The 14,933-nt window shown below is 41.0% G+C and overlaps 1 protein-coding gene across 1 annotated transcript in view; it reads left to right on the forward strand.

Moving 5' to 3' along the window:
- The window catches only part of LOC122560145 (peroxidasin-like), a 192,835-nt gene that overhangs the window by 153,864 nt on the left and 24,038 nt on the right, over positions 1 to 14,933 (forward strand). The window contains exons 15-17 of the mRNA XM_043710451.2: positions 1,151 to 1,259; positions 11,372 to 11,529; positions 13,002 to 14,505. Coding sequence (XP_043566386.2) covers positions 1,151 to 1,259; positions 11,372 to 11,529; positions 13,002 to 14,505 — 1,771 coding nt within the window. The remainder of the gene's footprint in view (positions 1 to 1,150; positions 1,260 to 11,371; positions 11,530 to 13,001; positions 14,506 to 14,933) is intronic.

Raw genomic sequence — 14,933 nt, forward strand, 5'->3', positions numbered from 1 at the left:
ATATTAGCCTATTGTATTTAATTGGCCTTCTGTTAACACTATTTTACAGAAAATCTTAATTGATTAGATTAGATTACTTTACAGTGTGGAAACAGGCCCTTCGGCCCATCAAGTCCACACCGACCCGCCGAAGCGTAACCCACCCATACCCCTACATTTACCCCTTACCTAACACTACGGGCAATTTAGCATGGGCAATTCACCTGACATGCACATCTTTGGACTGTGGGAGGAAACCGGAGCACCCGGAGGAAACCCACGCAGACACGGGGAGAACGTGCAAACTCCACACAGTCAGTCGCCTGAGACGGGAATTGGACCCGGGTCTCTGGCGCTGCGAGGCAGCAGTGCTAACCACTGTGCCACCGTGCCGCCCACAAATGGGCGGCACAGTGCTTTAAATGGATCAGTTAAAATAATGGACAATAGTGTCTGCTACAAAAGGAGAAAATGTTGATCCAGGAAAACTGGAAATTTTAATTTGTACTCTGCTCTGAATACTCTCAGTTGATATAATACGACAATTATTGGTGCTTTGATAGTTTTGCCTTTCAGTTGCATGGTCTCCCTTGGGCAGCAGCAGCAGAACTGTGCTGCAATACAATCTGCAACCTCATGACCCACATATCACCAAAGATCCTCAGACAGCACCTTCAACACCCACGACGACTTTCATCTAGAAGGATAAGTGCAGCAATACATGGGAACACCACCTTCTGCAAGTTCCCCTCAAACCCACTCAGCATCCTGACATGGAAATATATCACCATTCCTTCACTGTTACTGGGTGAAAATCCAGGAATTCCCTCCCTAAGGATATTAAGGGTCTACCTATAAAACATGGGCTGTAGCAGTTCAAGAAGGCAGCTCATCACCACCTTCTCAAGGGAGGCTAGGGATAGGCAATAAATGCTGGCCCAGCCAGCAATGCCCATGTCCTGTGAGTGAATAAAAAATACCTAACTTTTGTGAAAGTGTACCCCAGTTGGGCTATTAGAAAACCAATCTGAGTAGCTTTGTAACATCTGTGGTGTCGCAATACTTTTGATGCTGATGTCCATTTTCCCTTTATAAGGTTTGCGTTTTATAAGACAAGAAACTAAATAGAAGTGTCTTTATACGTGTGTGTTTTTCATGCTGTGGTTTTCAGCCCTGGAGGGTGGGCGAACTGGTGATACATTTGTTGAAGAGTCTCTCCAGGAAGCCATTAGCAGCATTGACAGTGCAATTAATTCAACGCGAAGGGATTTGTTTGACAAGTAAGTATGCAATAATCTCTCAAATCTCTTTCCAGCTTGGTCAATCACATTCATGAATTCCTTCACGTGTGAAAAATGTGAAAGTTCTTTGTGATTATAAATACTGTGGATATCTATTTAATTATGAATGTTAATACTATAACTCAGCTGTGTAAATTTCTCCAAATGTGTGACGATTTCAGCTCTGATTGCATTTTTTCTCAAATGTTTGAGCCACGTGGTGAACAGATTAAAGTGACTGAGCACTGTCTTTGTTTATTCAGCTGTGGACCATTTTCACATGAATTCTATTCAAACGTGACTTTTACTATTTAAGTGTCTGACTAGAACTCCCTGTGATTTTCTTAATTTTATTGCTGAGTTCAGGTTTGTAACAAAGCCATACCACTATATATCAATGGAAGATTTTGGGAAAGCAAGGCAAATTGCATTCAGCAGAATATTTTACTCCTAGGCTGCATTGGCAATGAAGTAATGTTTTATAAGTAGATTAAATAAATTTTCATCAGCATGATACCCATGCTAAGAGTTAAATATTTCAGGATAAATTGTGTGGATGAAGCCCATTTTCCCTTGCTTATAGAGAATTAAAGGGAAATCTTCTTGAGGCAAATAAAATAATTAGAATAATTGTTTGGTTAAGACAGAGAGAAAGCACTGCTTCTGCTGCACAAGTTCAGGAAAAGCAAAGGCAAAACCTCAGAATTAGAGTTAGGCTGTTCAGGGAGGATGTTGGGAAATAAGTCACATATACCAGTTGTGGAAAAGTCTCTAACTCGAGAAAGCTGCTGGGGCTCAGGTCAATTCACCATGTCAAAACTGAATCAGTTTTATTTGGTGAGGATGATGAGCAATAAGCTGGTAGATCATCAGCTATTATCTAATAGAATAGTGGGCTGAACGGTCTGCTCCTGGTCCTATTAGATTCCCTACAGTATGGAAACAGGCCCTTTGGCCCAACGAGTCCATACCTATCCTCGGAAGAGTAGCCCACCCAGACCCATTCCCCATATTCACTCCTGACTATGGGCAACTTAGCATGACCAATTCACCTAACCTGCACACCTTTGGATTGTGGGAGGAAACCGGAACACCGGGAGGAAACCCACACAGACACTGGGAGAGTGTGCAAACTCCACACAGTTACCCAAGGCAGGGATCGAACCTGGAGCTGTGAGGCAGCAGTGCTAACCACTGAGCCACCGTGCCGCTTATGAAATTGATGCATTTTAAACGGTGTGGGTTTCTAAAGTCATTTCAAGTTCAAAATTTGTGTCCAGAAAGGCAATAAATAAAAATAGTGAGATGCCAAAGTTTGTTGAGTGTGTTATCTAGTAACTCACTCTGGCCTTATTTAGTTGAAAACTACTCATCAACAGAAGCATAAATTTATACTGTTGGGTCCCTCATGACAGAGTAATTTCTTGGATATATATAAAGTTAGGCAAGAATATTGATATGAAATCCCTCAACAAGCTCTTGCATGAAATTTTAATACTCTATTGTTAAATTACTATTATTAAAATTTTTCTCAAAAAACTGAGTGCTGAACCAATTGAACTGACCAAACAAGATTTGTTATTGCTCTGTTTCTTCAGGAACAGTTATAGCCCCAATATTCTGCTGGCCAGGCACACTTCTGACAACCATTCCTCTATCAGACCTTCCCCACCCCCCAACCCAGTCTGATCTCTTAATCCCCCACCATCCCCAATCACACTGAGCACTCCATCATTTAGATTAGAATAGATTCCCTACAGGTTCCCATCGGCCCAACAAGTCCACACCGGCCCTCCGAAGAGTAACCCACCCAGACCTGTTCCCCTACGTTTACCCCTGACTAATGCACCTAACACTATGGGCAATTTAGCATGACCAATTCACCTGACCTGCACATCTTTTGGATTATGGAAGGAAACCGGAGCACTCGGAGGAAACCCATGCAGACACTGGGAGAAAGCGCAAATTCCATACAGACGGTCGCACAAGGTGGGAATTGAACCCAAGACCCAGGCGCTGTGAGGCAGCAGTGCTAACCACTGAGCCACCGTGCCACCATTTACATGGCATCCTACCCACCAGACACCCACTCTCACTTGGCACTCGAACCCCTTCAACAGTTACCCTTACCCAATGCTTAGATTACAAGCTTACCCTTTCTCAGTAGCTGTCAAAGTGATCAGCTGTGTTGCTGGACATTTAAACCTCAAGCACAACAACTGACTAGTGCAAAAGGGGCGTGGTCTCCATGCCTATTCTCTCTGCTGCTGGATTCATGGATTCCTGCACAGGTTTGTAACAGGAGATTCCCTGTTGAGGAACCTCCAGTGGAGTATTCATCTAATCAGGTGCAGAAATAGAGTTTCTGAAGAGTCTCACCAGACTCAAAACTTTAATTATAACACTTATTTCTTTGTCAGGTACTACCAGACCTGCTGAGTTTCTTCAGCTTTCTGTATTTGTTTCAGATTTGTTTTCCATTCTTAATTGGGCAAGGAGGAATTGTTGTCATTGTTAGTCAGAATCCTATGCCTGTTGGACCACTACTATCTTCAATACAAGATGGTTCATTTGTTGCGTTTATACTATTCGGGTGATCAAAAGTAACAAGGAGAATAATTTACTTCTCTGTATGTTCATTTCTCAGTTCCTGTTCTCTCTGGATGCCTTTTTTATATAATATATTTTTATTAAGAAAAAATAGATTTTTAAATATTACAACAAATACAAAACAATGCAATTCAAAACAGTTCAAAAACAGTAAACCCAAATAATAAAAAAAATTCCCCAACCCACCCTCCTATATGAATGTATAAACATATATAGAGAAGTATAAAATTTAAAAAAAACCTAAACTAGCTATTTAACTAAATAAATAAATACCTAACAACAAACAAATAAATAGTAATAACTCAGCCCAGCCAAACAAAACACTCATACATTCACAGTTCCTCCTCCCCCCTGGATATTGGATTCATGAAACACAATCGTTACGGCTATATAAAAGCCCTTGTTAGTGTGGCAGATAAATCTGTGTCCAGGTATTTCAAAAAGGGTTGCCATGTCTTGTAAAAATTCTCAGTTTTGTGGTGTATCATATTTGTGAGAAAATCCAGGGGAATATGCTCCATAACAATCTTCCGCCAACCCAACAGGCCTGGGGGGAGGGGGAGGGGGGGGGGTTCTGATATCCAACCTAGCAAGATATTCTTCCTTGCACAGAACGTAAGACTTTTGAAAAGTTTTGCCTTATGCGAGTCTGCAGGAAATACAATGGGTAGGCCCAAAAGGAGCAAAATAGGGTCCTTCTCCACCCCTACACCTAAAATCCTCTCCATTGCATCCACCACAGCACTCCAATATGTTTGAAGCCTGTCACAAGACCAAAGACAATGGGTAAGAGTTCCCGTGCAGACCTTGCAATTGGGACATGCTGAAGTTGCCCTGGTTTAAATTTTGACAAACAGTTTGGGCCTAAGTGGACCCTGTGGAGAATCTTCAACTGTAAAGCATGAATCCTATTGCAAATTGATATCTTCTTTGCATTCTCCCAAATATCCTCCCATGCCTCTGAAGAAACTTCAACACCCAGCTCTCTTTCCCACATCTTGCAGAGTCGATCAGACTCATCTGAGGTGGCATCCCCCCAATTGGTGATATAGAGTACTGACAGAGAGTGTACTCTTAGCCCTTAGTACCCCTCTTTCTATGTCAGATTTGTAGGGATCAGTCAAAAGTGTGGTCTTTTTTTGAATAAAATCCCTAACTTGAAAAAAACAAAAGGGGTCTCTATTAGGTAACTTGTACTTCTGTACTAACTGATCGAAGGAAATCATTACATCTCCCTCAAATAAATCACCCATGCAAAATATAGCCCTAGCTGCCCAACATTTAAATCCTGAATCTATCATACCCAGTTGAAAACCCAGCATACCCACTAAAGGTGAAAACAAAGATGTTTTGCTAATATTACCTTCCCTCTGCCAAATTGCCCTCCATGCTTTCACAGTATTGATGACTATTGGGTTATGGCAATACTCCCTAACTGTCCTCACCTTGTCCAAAAACAGCAAACTGGTAAGGGGGCACCTTACCTGGGAGGCTTCGATATCTAGCCATATTGAAAGAGGGTCCCCACAAACCCAATCACTCATGTAGGTCAAAAGCGAGCTTAATTGGTAATATTTAATTTCCGGAACGTCTACTCCCCCCAATCTGTGAGGCAACTGCAGTTTGGCTAATTTAATTAGGGGCCATTTACGGTGCCAAATAAAGGAGCTGAACCAATCGTTCAGTCTCCTGAGTGTTTGTCTATTGAAAATCAGGGGGAGCATCCGTATAAGGTATAGCAAACAAGGGAGAATATTCATCTTAATAAGCACTATCCGACCCAACCATGACACTGGAAGTGCCTCCCATCTTTGGAGATCTTGTTTAATTTTTCAAATAATTGAATAAAATTGGCTTTGAACAGCCAATCCAGAACTGGAGTAATGAATATGCCCAAATACACAAAACCCCCCTGTGACCACCTAAATGGGAATCTATAATCACTCTCAAGAGCCAACTCTTTCTTAAGACCACCCATAGGCATAGCCTCTGATTTAGCAAAATTTTAATTTTATACCCTGAAAAAGTGCCAAACGCGTGAATGCATTGTATCAGGCAAGGCACTGAAACTGCTGGATTTGTCAAGAAAATTAGGACATCGTCTGCATACAGTCAGATCTTATGTATATTTGACCCCACTTCTGGAGCTGATATATTGAGATCCCCACGAATGGCCTCTGCCAACGGTTCAATTACCAACGTAAAAAGTAATGGTGAAAGGGGACAGCCCTGCCGACTGCCCCTAAAAATATTAAAGTTGCTTGATCGTACCCCGTTGGTAATGACCGCCACGAGAGGTACTCTGTAGAGAACCTTTACCCATCTTATGAAAACTTCACCCAGACCAAACCGGTCGAGAGTATAGAAAAGGTACGGCCACTCAACTCGGTCAAATGCCTTCTCTGCATCTAAAGAAATCACCAATCCCTGTATTGACTGCTGTTGGCATGCTTGAATTACGTTAAGCAGCCTCCTAACATTATTGGAGGATCTGCAACCCTTTTTGAAGCCCGTCTGATCCTCTTTAGTAATAGAGGGTAACACAGTCTCCAGCCTTAATGCAAGAGCCTTAGAGAGGATCTCAAAGTCCACATTTAAGAGCGAGATGGGCCTGTATGAAGCACAGTCTTCCGGATCCTTCCCTTTTTTAAGGATAAGTGAAATATTGGCCTCTCTCAGAGATGGTGGGAGACAAACATGACTGTATGAATCATTAAACATATTCAGCATTGGGCCTGACAGTATACTTATAAATTCCTTATAGAATTCACTGGGAAGTCCATCAGGACCGGGCGTCTTTCCACTCTGAAGCTGCCTCACAGCTTCCTGCACTTCTTGCTCTGATAAAGGGGCATTGAGAAAGGATTGTTGTTCGGGATTCACACCCAGGAGCTTCAGATCTCTAAAAAATGATTCCATTTTGGCCTGCCCCTCCTCATAATTCTCAGACTAATATAACTTAGAGTAGAATCTCTGGAATGCCACATTAATCTTTTTAGAATCACATGTTAGGTTGCCAGACCCTTCCCTAATCGCTGTAATGGTTTGTGGGGCACTTCTCTTTCTGGCAAGATATGCTAAGTATTTGCCAGGCTTGTCACCATGCTTGTATAACCTTTGCTTTGCAAAAGCCAGCTCCTTCTTGTGTGAGCATGGAATTTAGTGTAGACCGCAGTGCTGTAATCTTCTGTGGTTTGACCAACGAGGGTCTGTCAAAATAGGCCTTCTCGGCTGCCTTCAACCGTGCTTCAAGGAGACATTGCTGCTCACCCTTCTGCCACTTCCTACTGGTGGAATATGAAATAACTACATCCCTGGCATAAGGTTTGGCAGTTTCCCAGAGAACAATTACACTTAAATTCCTGAGAGGAGGAACCCAAATCACAAATTGCTGAGCCTATGTTGGTATCTAGGAATGCCCAAAATTCCCTAGAGAAATACTCCACAAATTTATTGTCCATGAGAATGAAGGGGTCCATTCGCCAGTACCTTGAATCCACTGTAACATCCTTAATCTTAACCATGAGGTTTACTGGAGCATGATCAGAGATGGCAATATTACCAATCGTACAGGATGCCACCAAATCCAGGATTACCGCAGGGGTCAGAAAAAAATCAATCCTTGTGTGACATCTATGCAGATTGGAGAAAAATGTGAAATCCCTACCTGTCGGGTGGAGACACCTCCAGACGTCCACCAATCCTAATTACCCACACAAACCCAATAACTGTTTAGTTTGTGCAGAGGGTATCGAGGGACCTTTAGGCAACCTGTCTACTGTGGGGTCCATGAGGCAGTTAAAATCTCCCCCGATAATGATGTGCCGAGACTGGAGACTTATCAGTTTAGAAAAAGCATCTACCAAGAATTTAATAGGATGAGCTGGGGGACAATAAACATTTAAAATGCCATATTCTTCCCCATTTATCAAGGCTTTAAGAATTACAAACCTCCCGTATGTGTCTTAAACACATTCCAACAATTTAAATGAGAGATTTTTCCTAACCAATATAGCCACTCCCCTACTTCTGGTATTAAATGACGAAAAATAAACTCGGTCAAAGCCATTCTGCTGTATTTTCAGATGCTCCTTGTCATTCAAATGTGTCTCCTGTAACAAAGCAATATCCACCTTCTCCTTTCTAAGACTCTAGAGTACCTTCTTCCTCTTAATTGGTGAGTGACTTCCCTTGATATTCCAGGTACACCATTTAATCAAATCATTAGCCATAATCTTCTACAATTACACTTAAATTCCTGAGAGGAGGAACCCAAATCACAAATTGCTGAGCCTTAGTGTCGCATGGTCCACCAAACATATAAACTACATAAACTAAAACCACTACATTTAACAAACATACAAAATTATTAAAAATAAAAAAACAACAAAAACCAGAAAACAAACTAACATATAAAATGGCAATAGCGCTGAGTAGGGGAACTCACCCTCTGCCCAGAGGGGGCAACTACCCATCCAAAACTGCCCATAAATAGGCATCTAACCATCTCAGCCACCTTCACTTCTCCCAGCTAGAGCTGCATCGCAAGCACAAGCTAAAAAGAATAAATACCCCACAGAATATCAATATGAATTTTAAAAATTATTTTATATAAAAAAGGGGAATAAATACCCCACCCATCCTTTGGTATGTCCTAACTTAGAAATTTAAAATGTACATCTTAACCACCGCCAGACATAGTTTGAACCAAATTATTATCAATAGAGGGAAAAAAAAGGGTAAAACAAAGCTCCAACCGGATTTCCTCCATTTCTTTTACAGAATGATAAACGCATACCCAAGCAACAATATTTATACATACTACAATTGTTTAACTTAGGTTAGTTTGTCCACAAAGTCTCTTGCCTTCTCCGATGTGTCAAAGAGATGCATGGTTCCATCTAAGGTGATCCGAAGCACTGCCGGATATCTCAGGGAGTACTGAATCCCAAGCTACTTCAATCGTCTCTTGACACCATCATAAGATTTTCGTTTCTGGATCACCGCCACTGAAAAGTCCTGAAAAAACATGATCTTAGACCCCTTGTAAATTAGGGCCTTTGGATCCTTCCCCTGGAGTCTGGAAGCCTCCATGACTCTCTCGTTATCCCGGTAATGAAACCGCACCGGAAAGGATGAGGGCGTTGACCCAGACCCAACCTCCGTGCTGCGACCCGGTGAGCCCTGTCTATCTTCAATCCTCTCATGTCAGTCTCCAAGTCAAGGAATTTCGGAAGCCAATCTTCAACAAATTCCATAGGCCGCTCACCTTCCTTACCCTCAGGCAGACCAATGATCCGAATGTTTTTTCTCCTGCCCCTGTTTTCAAGATCATCCACTTGGTCACGCAAATTACGAACCTATGTCTTCAGGGCTTGGATCTCTTCCTTGAATGAACTGGCATCAGCTTCCACCACTGTGACCCTGTGCTCCACCTCATCCGTCCTCTTCTCCAGGTCTCCCAGCTGCTGCTCATGCTTCTGCAGCATGAGAGAAACTGGAGCCAGCTTCTCTTCAATCTGTTTCCCCAACATCTCGCGAGATTTCGAGAGCTGGTTCACCAGGTCCTGGAGAGTAATTGGCTCCGAGGCTGCTGCAGGCTGAGCTGCAGACCTGGCCTCGGATGCTCGTCCTCCCTTTTTAGGCATTTCTGGACAGCTGAAAATACAGGTAAGTCAATTTTTAAATGTTTCTTGGGGCTCCACAATGTTTCCAACACCCCAAGGAATCCTGATGACCTTGGTTGGGCGGGTTAAACGACCATCTTGTTCCTGCTGCGATGCGAAGCTCTGCAGTGTGATCTTCTCAGATCGCTGCCATCTTGGATCCCCCGTGGACGCCTCTTAACAGTAGTATATTTAGATTTTGAGTATTGCTGAGCAAAGACCTATTTTGTTGAAGCTTTTCATCAGGACAATTAGCAAGAGAAAACAAAGTATCGACAAAGCAATCTTTTTATACTTGGTTAGCAAGTGGGATCTGATTGGTAGAGATATTGCCATAGAGAATGAAGTTAGACATTGACTGACAGTTAACTATCAAGCTTTGTTTAATTATTTTTTAAAAATAGTTCTGAAGCAGGGCCATTGGACCTGAGATGCTAACTCTGACTTCTCCCCACATATGGGGAAGGGCGGAGGTGAGATTTTCCAACACTTCCTGGTTTTGTTTGGTTAAATTTAAACTAGGCAGGTTGACTCTGATATTCGAGCTTTGTACTACCAAACAACTACATTTAGATCTGTGCAACTGCCTTATGAAGCAATGTGAACACAAGGTTAACCTTCAGAATAACAGCAGTCTGATTGCATATGGAATTTTCTTAGAGAATTTGGCAAAATGGGTTGCTACCCAAAGAGCTTATTTTATTTAGATATTAATGGATGATTTTCATAAAATTGGCAAATATATAATGTTGTGATTTGCTTATGTGTGTTGAATGTTTGCAAGCTGGGGCTTTGCAGCAACATTTAAATATGTTTAGCTGTTGACCTTATTGATTTGTGAGATCAGGGTATTGGAGTAAAAGGAGAGCTGACCAGAGGATGGACCGTGAGCTGAAGTTCTATTAAACAAGCTTAGAAATAGGGAACAGACAATAGAAAGGTATATGTCAGAGTGTGGAAATCTGTTTGAAGGTTTGATTTTGTTTCCATCGAGTTTCCTAATATATTAATTCTGAAAAAGCAAAGACAGTTTACTCTTCATGTATGTTTTATTGAAATAAACTGGAATGCTCTAAGAAACAGTGCACTTTTATTAATAGAACGTCACCATGGGTGCTGGGTATATTGCTGAATAAGCCAGTAAATGGGTCCGGTGTTACTTCAGTTCAAGATAAAGACTGAACATCACTCATTGAAACTTGGGTATGTCCACGTGTGCTTTGGTCATGTCTATTGTGGGAAGAATCCTTTCACCAAATGGGCACAGGGAAATCTTACCTCTCATAACAAAAGTTGTACCCGGGGGAGCGAATCTAGGGGAAGAGTTAGGAGTGTTATGTGGACACATTCCATAACGTTCTAGGTATCGTTCTCTGGGATTGCAAGACCAGTCACCATCCTAGCAGTGTTCTGATCTGGAATGGCTGAATACAACCAGTCTTCTGCGTATCAGGGCTTCTGTCTGGCCACTGCCCATGCAGCAGTCAGATATGGAGGTGTGGAATTGTGGTGTCTGCATTGGTTATATTATACATGATCTGTAAGCTTAATTGAACATTTTTGCAGGTTTGTCCCTTCTGAAATTTTCCTCAGGATAAGTAAAAGTGATAACAGTAAAAGTGAAAGACAACAAGTCTTGTGGCTGAAACATTTCAGTCTGTTCTCAAATTTTAATTGCCTGTTTGTTACTGTCAGCGGTGCAAAGGATCTGTCTGCAGAATGCTTTGAACCAGTTTCTAAGAATTCCATCAAATGCTTTCTAGTTTTGTTGCAGATAAGGTTATATCCTTTCAGCAGCCAGTCTTTCCAGCATGAGTTTTGCCTTGTATTTCACAGGCGCCCACGTACTCCAAATGACCTATTGGCCCTATTTCGTTACCCACGTGACCCTTATACTGTGGAAGCAGCAAGAGCAGGTGAAATCTTTGAGAGAACACTACAACTGATTCAGGAGCATGTTCAGCAAGGCCTAACTGTGAACCTTAATAACACAAGTAAGTGATAATTGATTTCCTCTCAAACAACTTTATGATGTTATTTGTTTCTGTTTGTTAGTTCATTATTTGAATACAATTACATACCATGTGATAGTCAATATCCAAAAATGTTTTTGAAAATTTAACAAAACTAAGTTGCAAGAATGATAGTATGAAAACTGTTTCCAAGTGGCTTAGAAATCTTGCTGCAGGTAGGAGAAAGGAAAGTTTAAAATATAAATGTGATATGTTGAAAATGTGCAAGACAATCCTCAAAAAAGAGAGTTTGTTTTCACATATAGGCCATCAGTTATAACTTTAAACTAAGTCATTTCACTTTACTTAACTCCTTCAGCTAGTAACAAAACATTTAGCCAAGCCACAGTTCATTGATTCAATCCAGTGCTTTTATTTCCATTGTTATCAAGAAGAATGTTCTAAACATTAATCTTTTCTTGGATTTTTGTCCAGAATTACAGTTTTAGCATATGTTTTTGTGCTATCATAGTCCACCTTGAAATAGTGAACTCCTGTAAACTAAATATTACCTTGTATGCATCCTTAAGGTCCCATTTTAGCTGTCTTCGTTCAAGATGAAAGAGGTCAGTTTCTCTATATAATCCTCTGATTCACAGATCCACCTCAGTTGTGTAAATTTTAAAGAATAATAGTCTCAAAATCAATTCTTCAGGAAACTCTAATTTCTTTCAACAACACATCTGCCTCCTGGGCCAGATTCCCATCCCCTTGACAACTTGCTTTGACAACTGTTCAAGTCGTTAAATTCCTCTTAATTATTTCTTGGGATCAAGAATTGTACTTAAATGAAAATTTACTGGTTATCTACTTATACCACTTCATGCTGCAAATTAAAAGAGGTTTGGGATGATAAATGATATAGGGCCTGTAGATGGTTTATGTTTTAGGTTCTGAATTAGTGTTTTTTTTTTACTTTTCATAATCACATTTGCCCAGGATAATCAGATATTGACACTTAGGTTTAACTTTAATAGTAAAGAAATTCATGAGTATTCACAAATGCATAATGCATTACACTAAGTTTTTTTAACAATTGCTTACAGCATCAATTGTGATGTTTCATATACTCGATATATAATGGTGCAGAAAACTGATCCAGCAAAGAAAACAACATATTCTGACATTAGTATGCTGCTAATACCATCATCTAGCGTTCCGGGGGTGAATCTACTTCCTGCAGCACCTCAGCACATGTTTGTGTTCCAGGATATGTACCTCAAAATCAACTGAGCAGACAAACAAAAGAACAAGCAGTTTTCAACCACAACCTTTCAAAGTCCTGTTATGAATATCAAAACAGTGAGAGCATAAGCTGTGGAATAATGGAATTATTACATACTTGCAACTATATTGAGAGAATATTCCATATATCTAGAATCATTTCAAATAATGCCTGTGCTGAGTTATTGCAATTGGTTCTGATTTTGTTTTATTTCAAAATTTATTTTTAGGTTATCGTTATAATGATCTGGTTTCTCCACGGTACCTTAACATGATAGCGAATATCTCAGGCTGTACAACTCACAGACGTTCCCCTGACTGTGCAGACATTTGTTTTCATCAAAAGTATAGAACACATGATGGTACTTGTAATAACCTGCAGCATCCAATGTGGGGGGCATCACTGACTGCTTTTGAAAGACTTCTGAAACCTGTCTATGAAAATGGATTTAACCTTCCCAGGGGCTCCAGTCTGAACCCAGAGGACAGTAGGCGCCCTCTTCCGTTGCCTCGTCTAGTGTCCACAACAGTGGTTGGTACTGAAACTATCACTGCAGATGACCAGTATACTCACCTTTTAATGCAGTGGGGTCAGTTTCTAGACCATGACTTGGATTTAACAGTGGCTGCACTGAGTATGTCTCGGTTTTCTGATGGAGAGCCATGCAACAAGTTCTGCACCAACGATCCTCCATGTTTTCCAATTTTAATCCCAGATGATGATCCTCGTGTGAGGAATGGCCGATGTATGTTCTTTGTGCGATCCAGTCCAGTATGTGGCAGTGGAATGACCTCTTTATTGATGAATTCAGTTTATCCAAGAGAACAGATAAATCACTTGACATCCTACATTGATGCTTCTAATGTTTATGGGAGCACAGAGCACGAGTCACGGGAGTTAAGGGATCTAACTAATCAACGTGGTCTGTTAAAGGCCGGTCAGATTGTACCTAAATCTGGTAAACATTTGTTGCCTTTTGCAACAGGTCCACCAACAGAATGCATGAGGGATACAAATGAGAGCCCCATTCCATGCTTTCTTGCAGGCGATCATAGATCCAATGAGCATATTGCATTGACAGCAATACACACACTGTGGTTCCGCGAACACAATCGAATTGCAACAGAGCTACTGAAGCTCAACCCGCATTGGGATGGTGATACCATCTATCATGAAGCACGAAAAATTGTTGCCGCACAAATGCAGCATATCACATACACACACTGGTTGTCCAAAATCGTGGGAGATGTTGGAATGAAAATACTTGGTGACTATAAGGGTTACAACCCAAATATCAATGCTGGTATTGTCAATGCTTTTGCCACAGCAGCTTTTCGCTTTGGCCACACTCTTGTTAACCCAATTCTGTATCGACTGAATGAATCCTTCCAGCCAATTCCTGAAGGCCATCTTCCATTACATAAAGCTTTCTTCTCACCATTTAGACTTATCCAGGAGGGTGGCATTGATCCACTTCTTCGTGGTCTTTTTGGTGTCCCTGGGAAAATGAGAGTTCCAACTGAACTTTTGAACTTGGAGCTCACAGAAAAGTTGTTCTCCATGGTGCATGCTGTTTCCCTCGATTTAGCAGCAATGAATATCCAACGTGGGCGTGATCATGGAATACCTCCATACAATGACTACAGGGTTTTCTGTAATCTCACATCTGCTTACAGTTTTGAAGATTTGAAAAATGAGATCAAGAACCCAGAAATTAGAGAAAAGCTAGAAAGGTAAACATATAATAAAATATAAGTGTACTTTTCTGCTGGAATTTGTGCTGCTGGTTTAAAATTCTGCAAATCTAAGCAAAACCAGTTAATATTTCTTTCCCTTTCAAGCATCTTGAACAATTCCAAAGTTGCATATGCCATTATACTATATGGGTCAGATATAGAGTACTTCATAGTTGATTAAATCATTTGACTTAATGGCTGCTTTGTAATGCAGAGTAATGCCATCAGCGCAAGTTCAATTCTCCGACCAGCTGAGGTTACCATGAAGGTTTTTTCAATCTCCCTTCTCTCCTGATGCATATTGACCCTCTAGTTAAACTTACCACCAGTTAACTCTGAACAGCCCTATGTCCTTATGATATGTTGATACCTATGATCCTCTGGAACTATGGTGACTTTACCTTTATTGCTACCCAAACATAACA

This window comes from Chiloscyllium plagiosum, unplaced genomic scaffold, assembly GCF_037043375.1.
Source record: "Chiloscyllium plagiosum isolate Xiang-an unplaced genomic scaffold, Cpla_swu_hap1 HiC_scaffold_15, whole genome shotgun sequence".
In the NCBI taxonomy this organism is placed as follows: Eukaryota; Metazoa; Chordata; class Chondrichthyes; order Orectolobiformes; family Hemiscylliidae; genus Chiloscyllium; species Chiloscyllium plagiosum.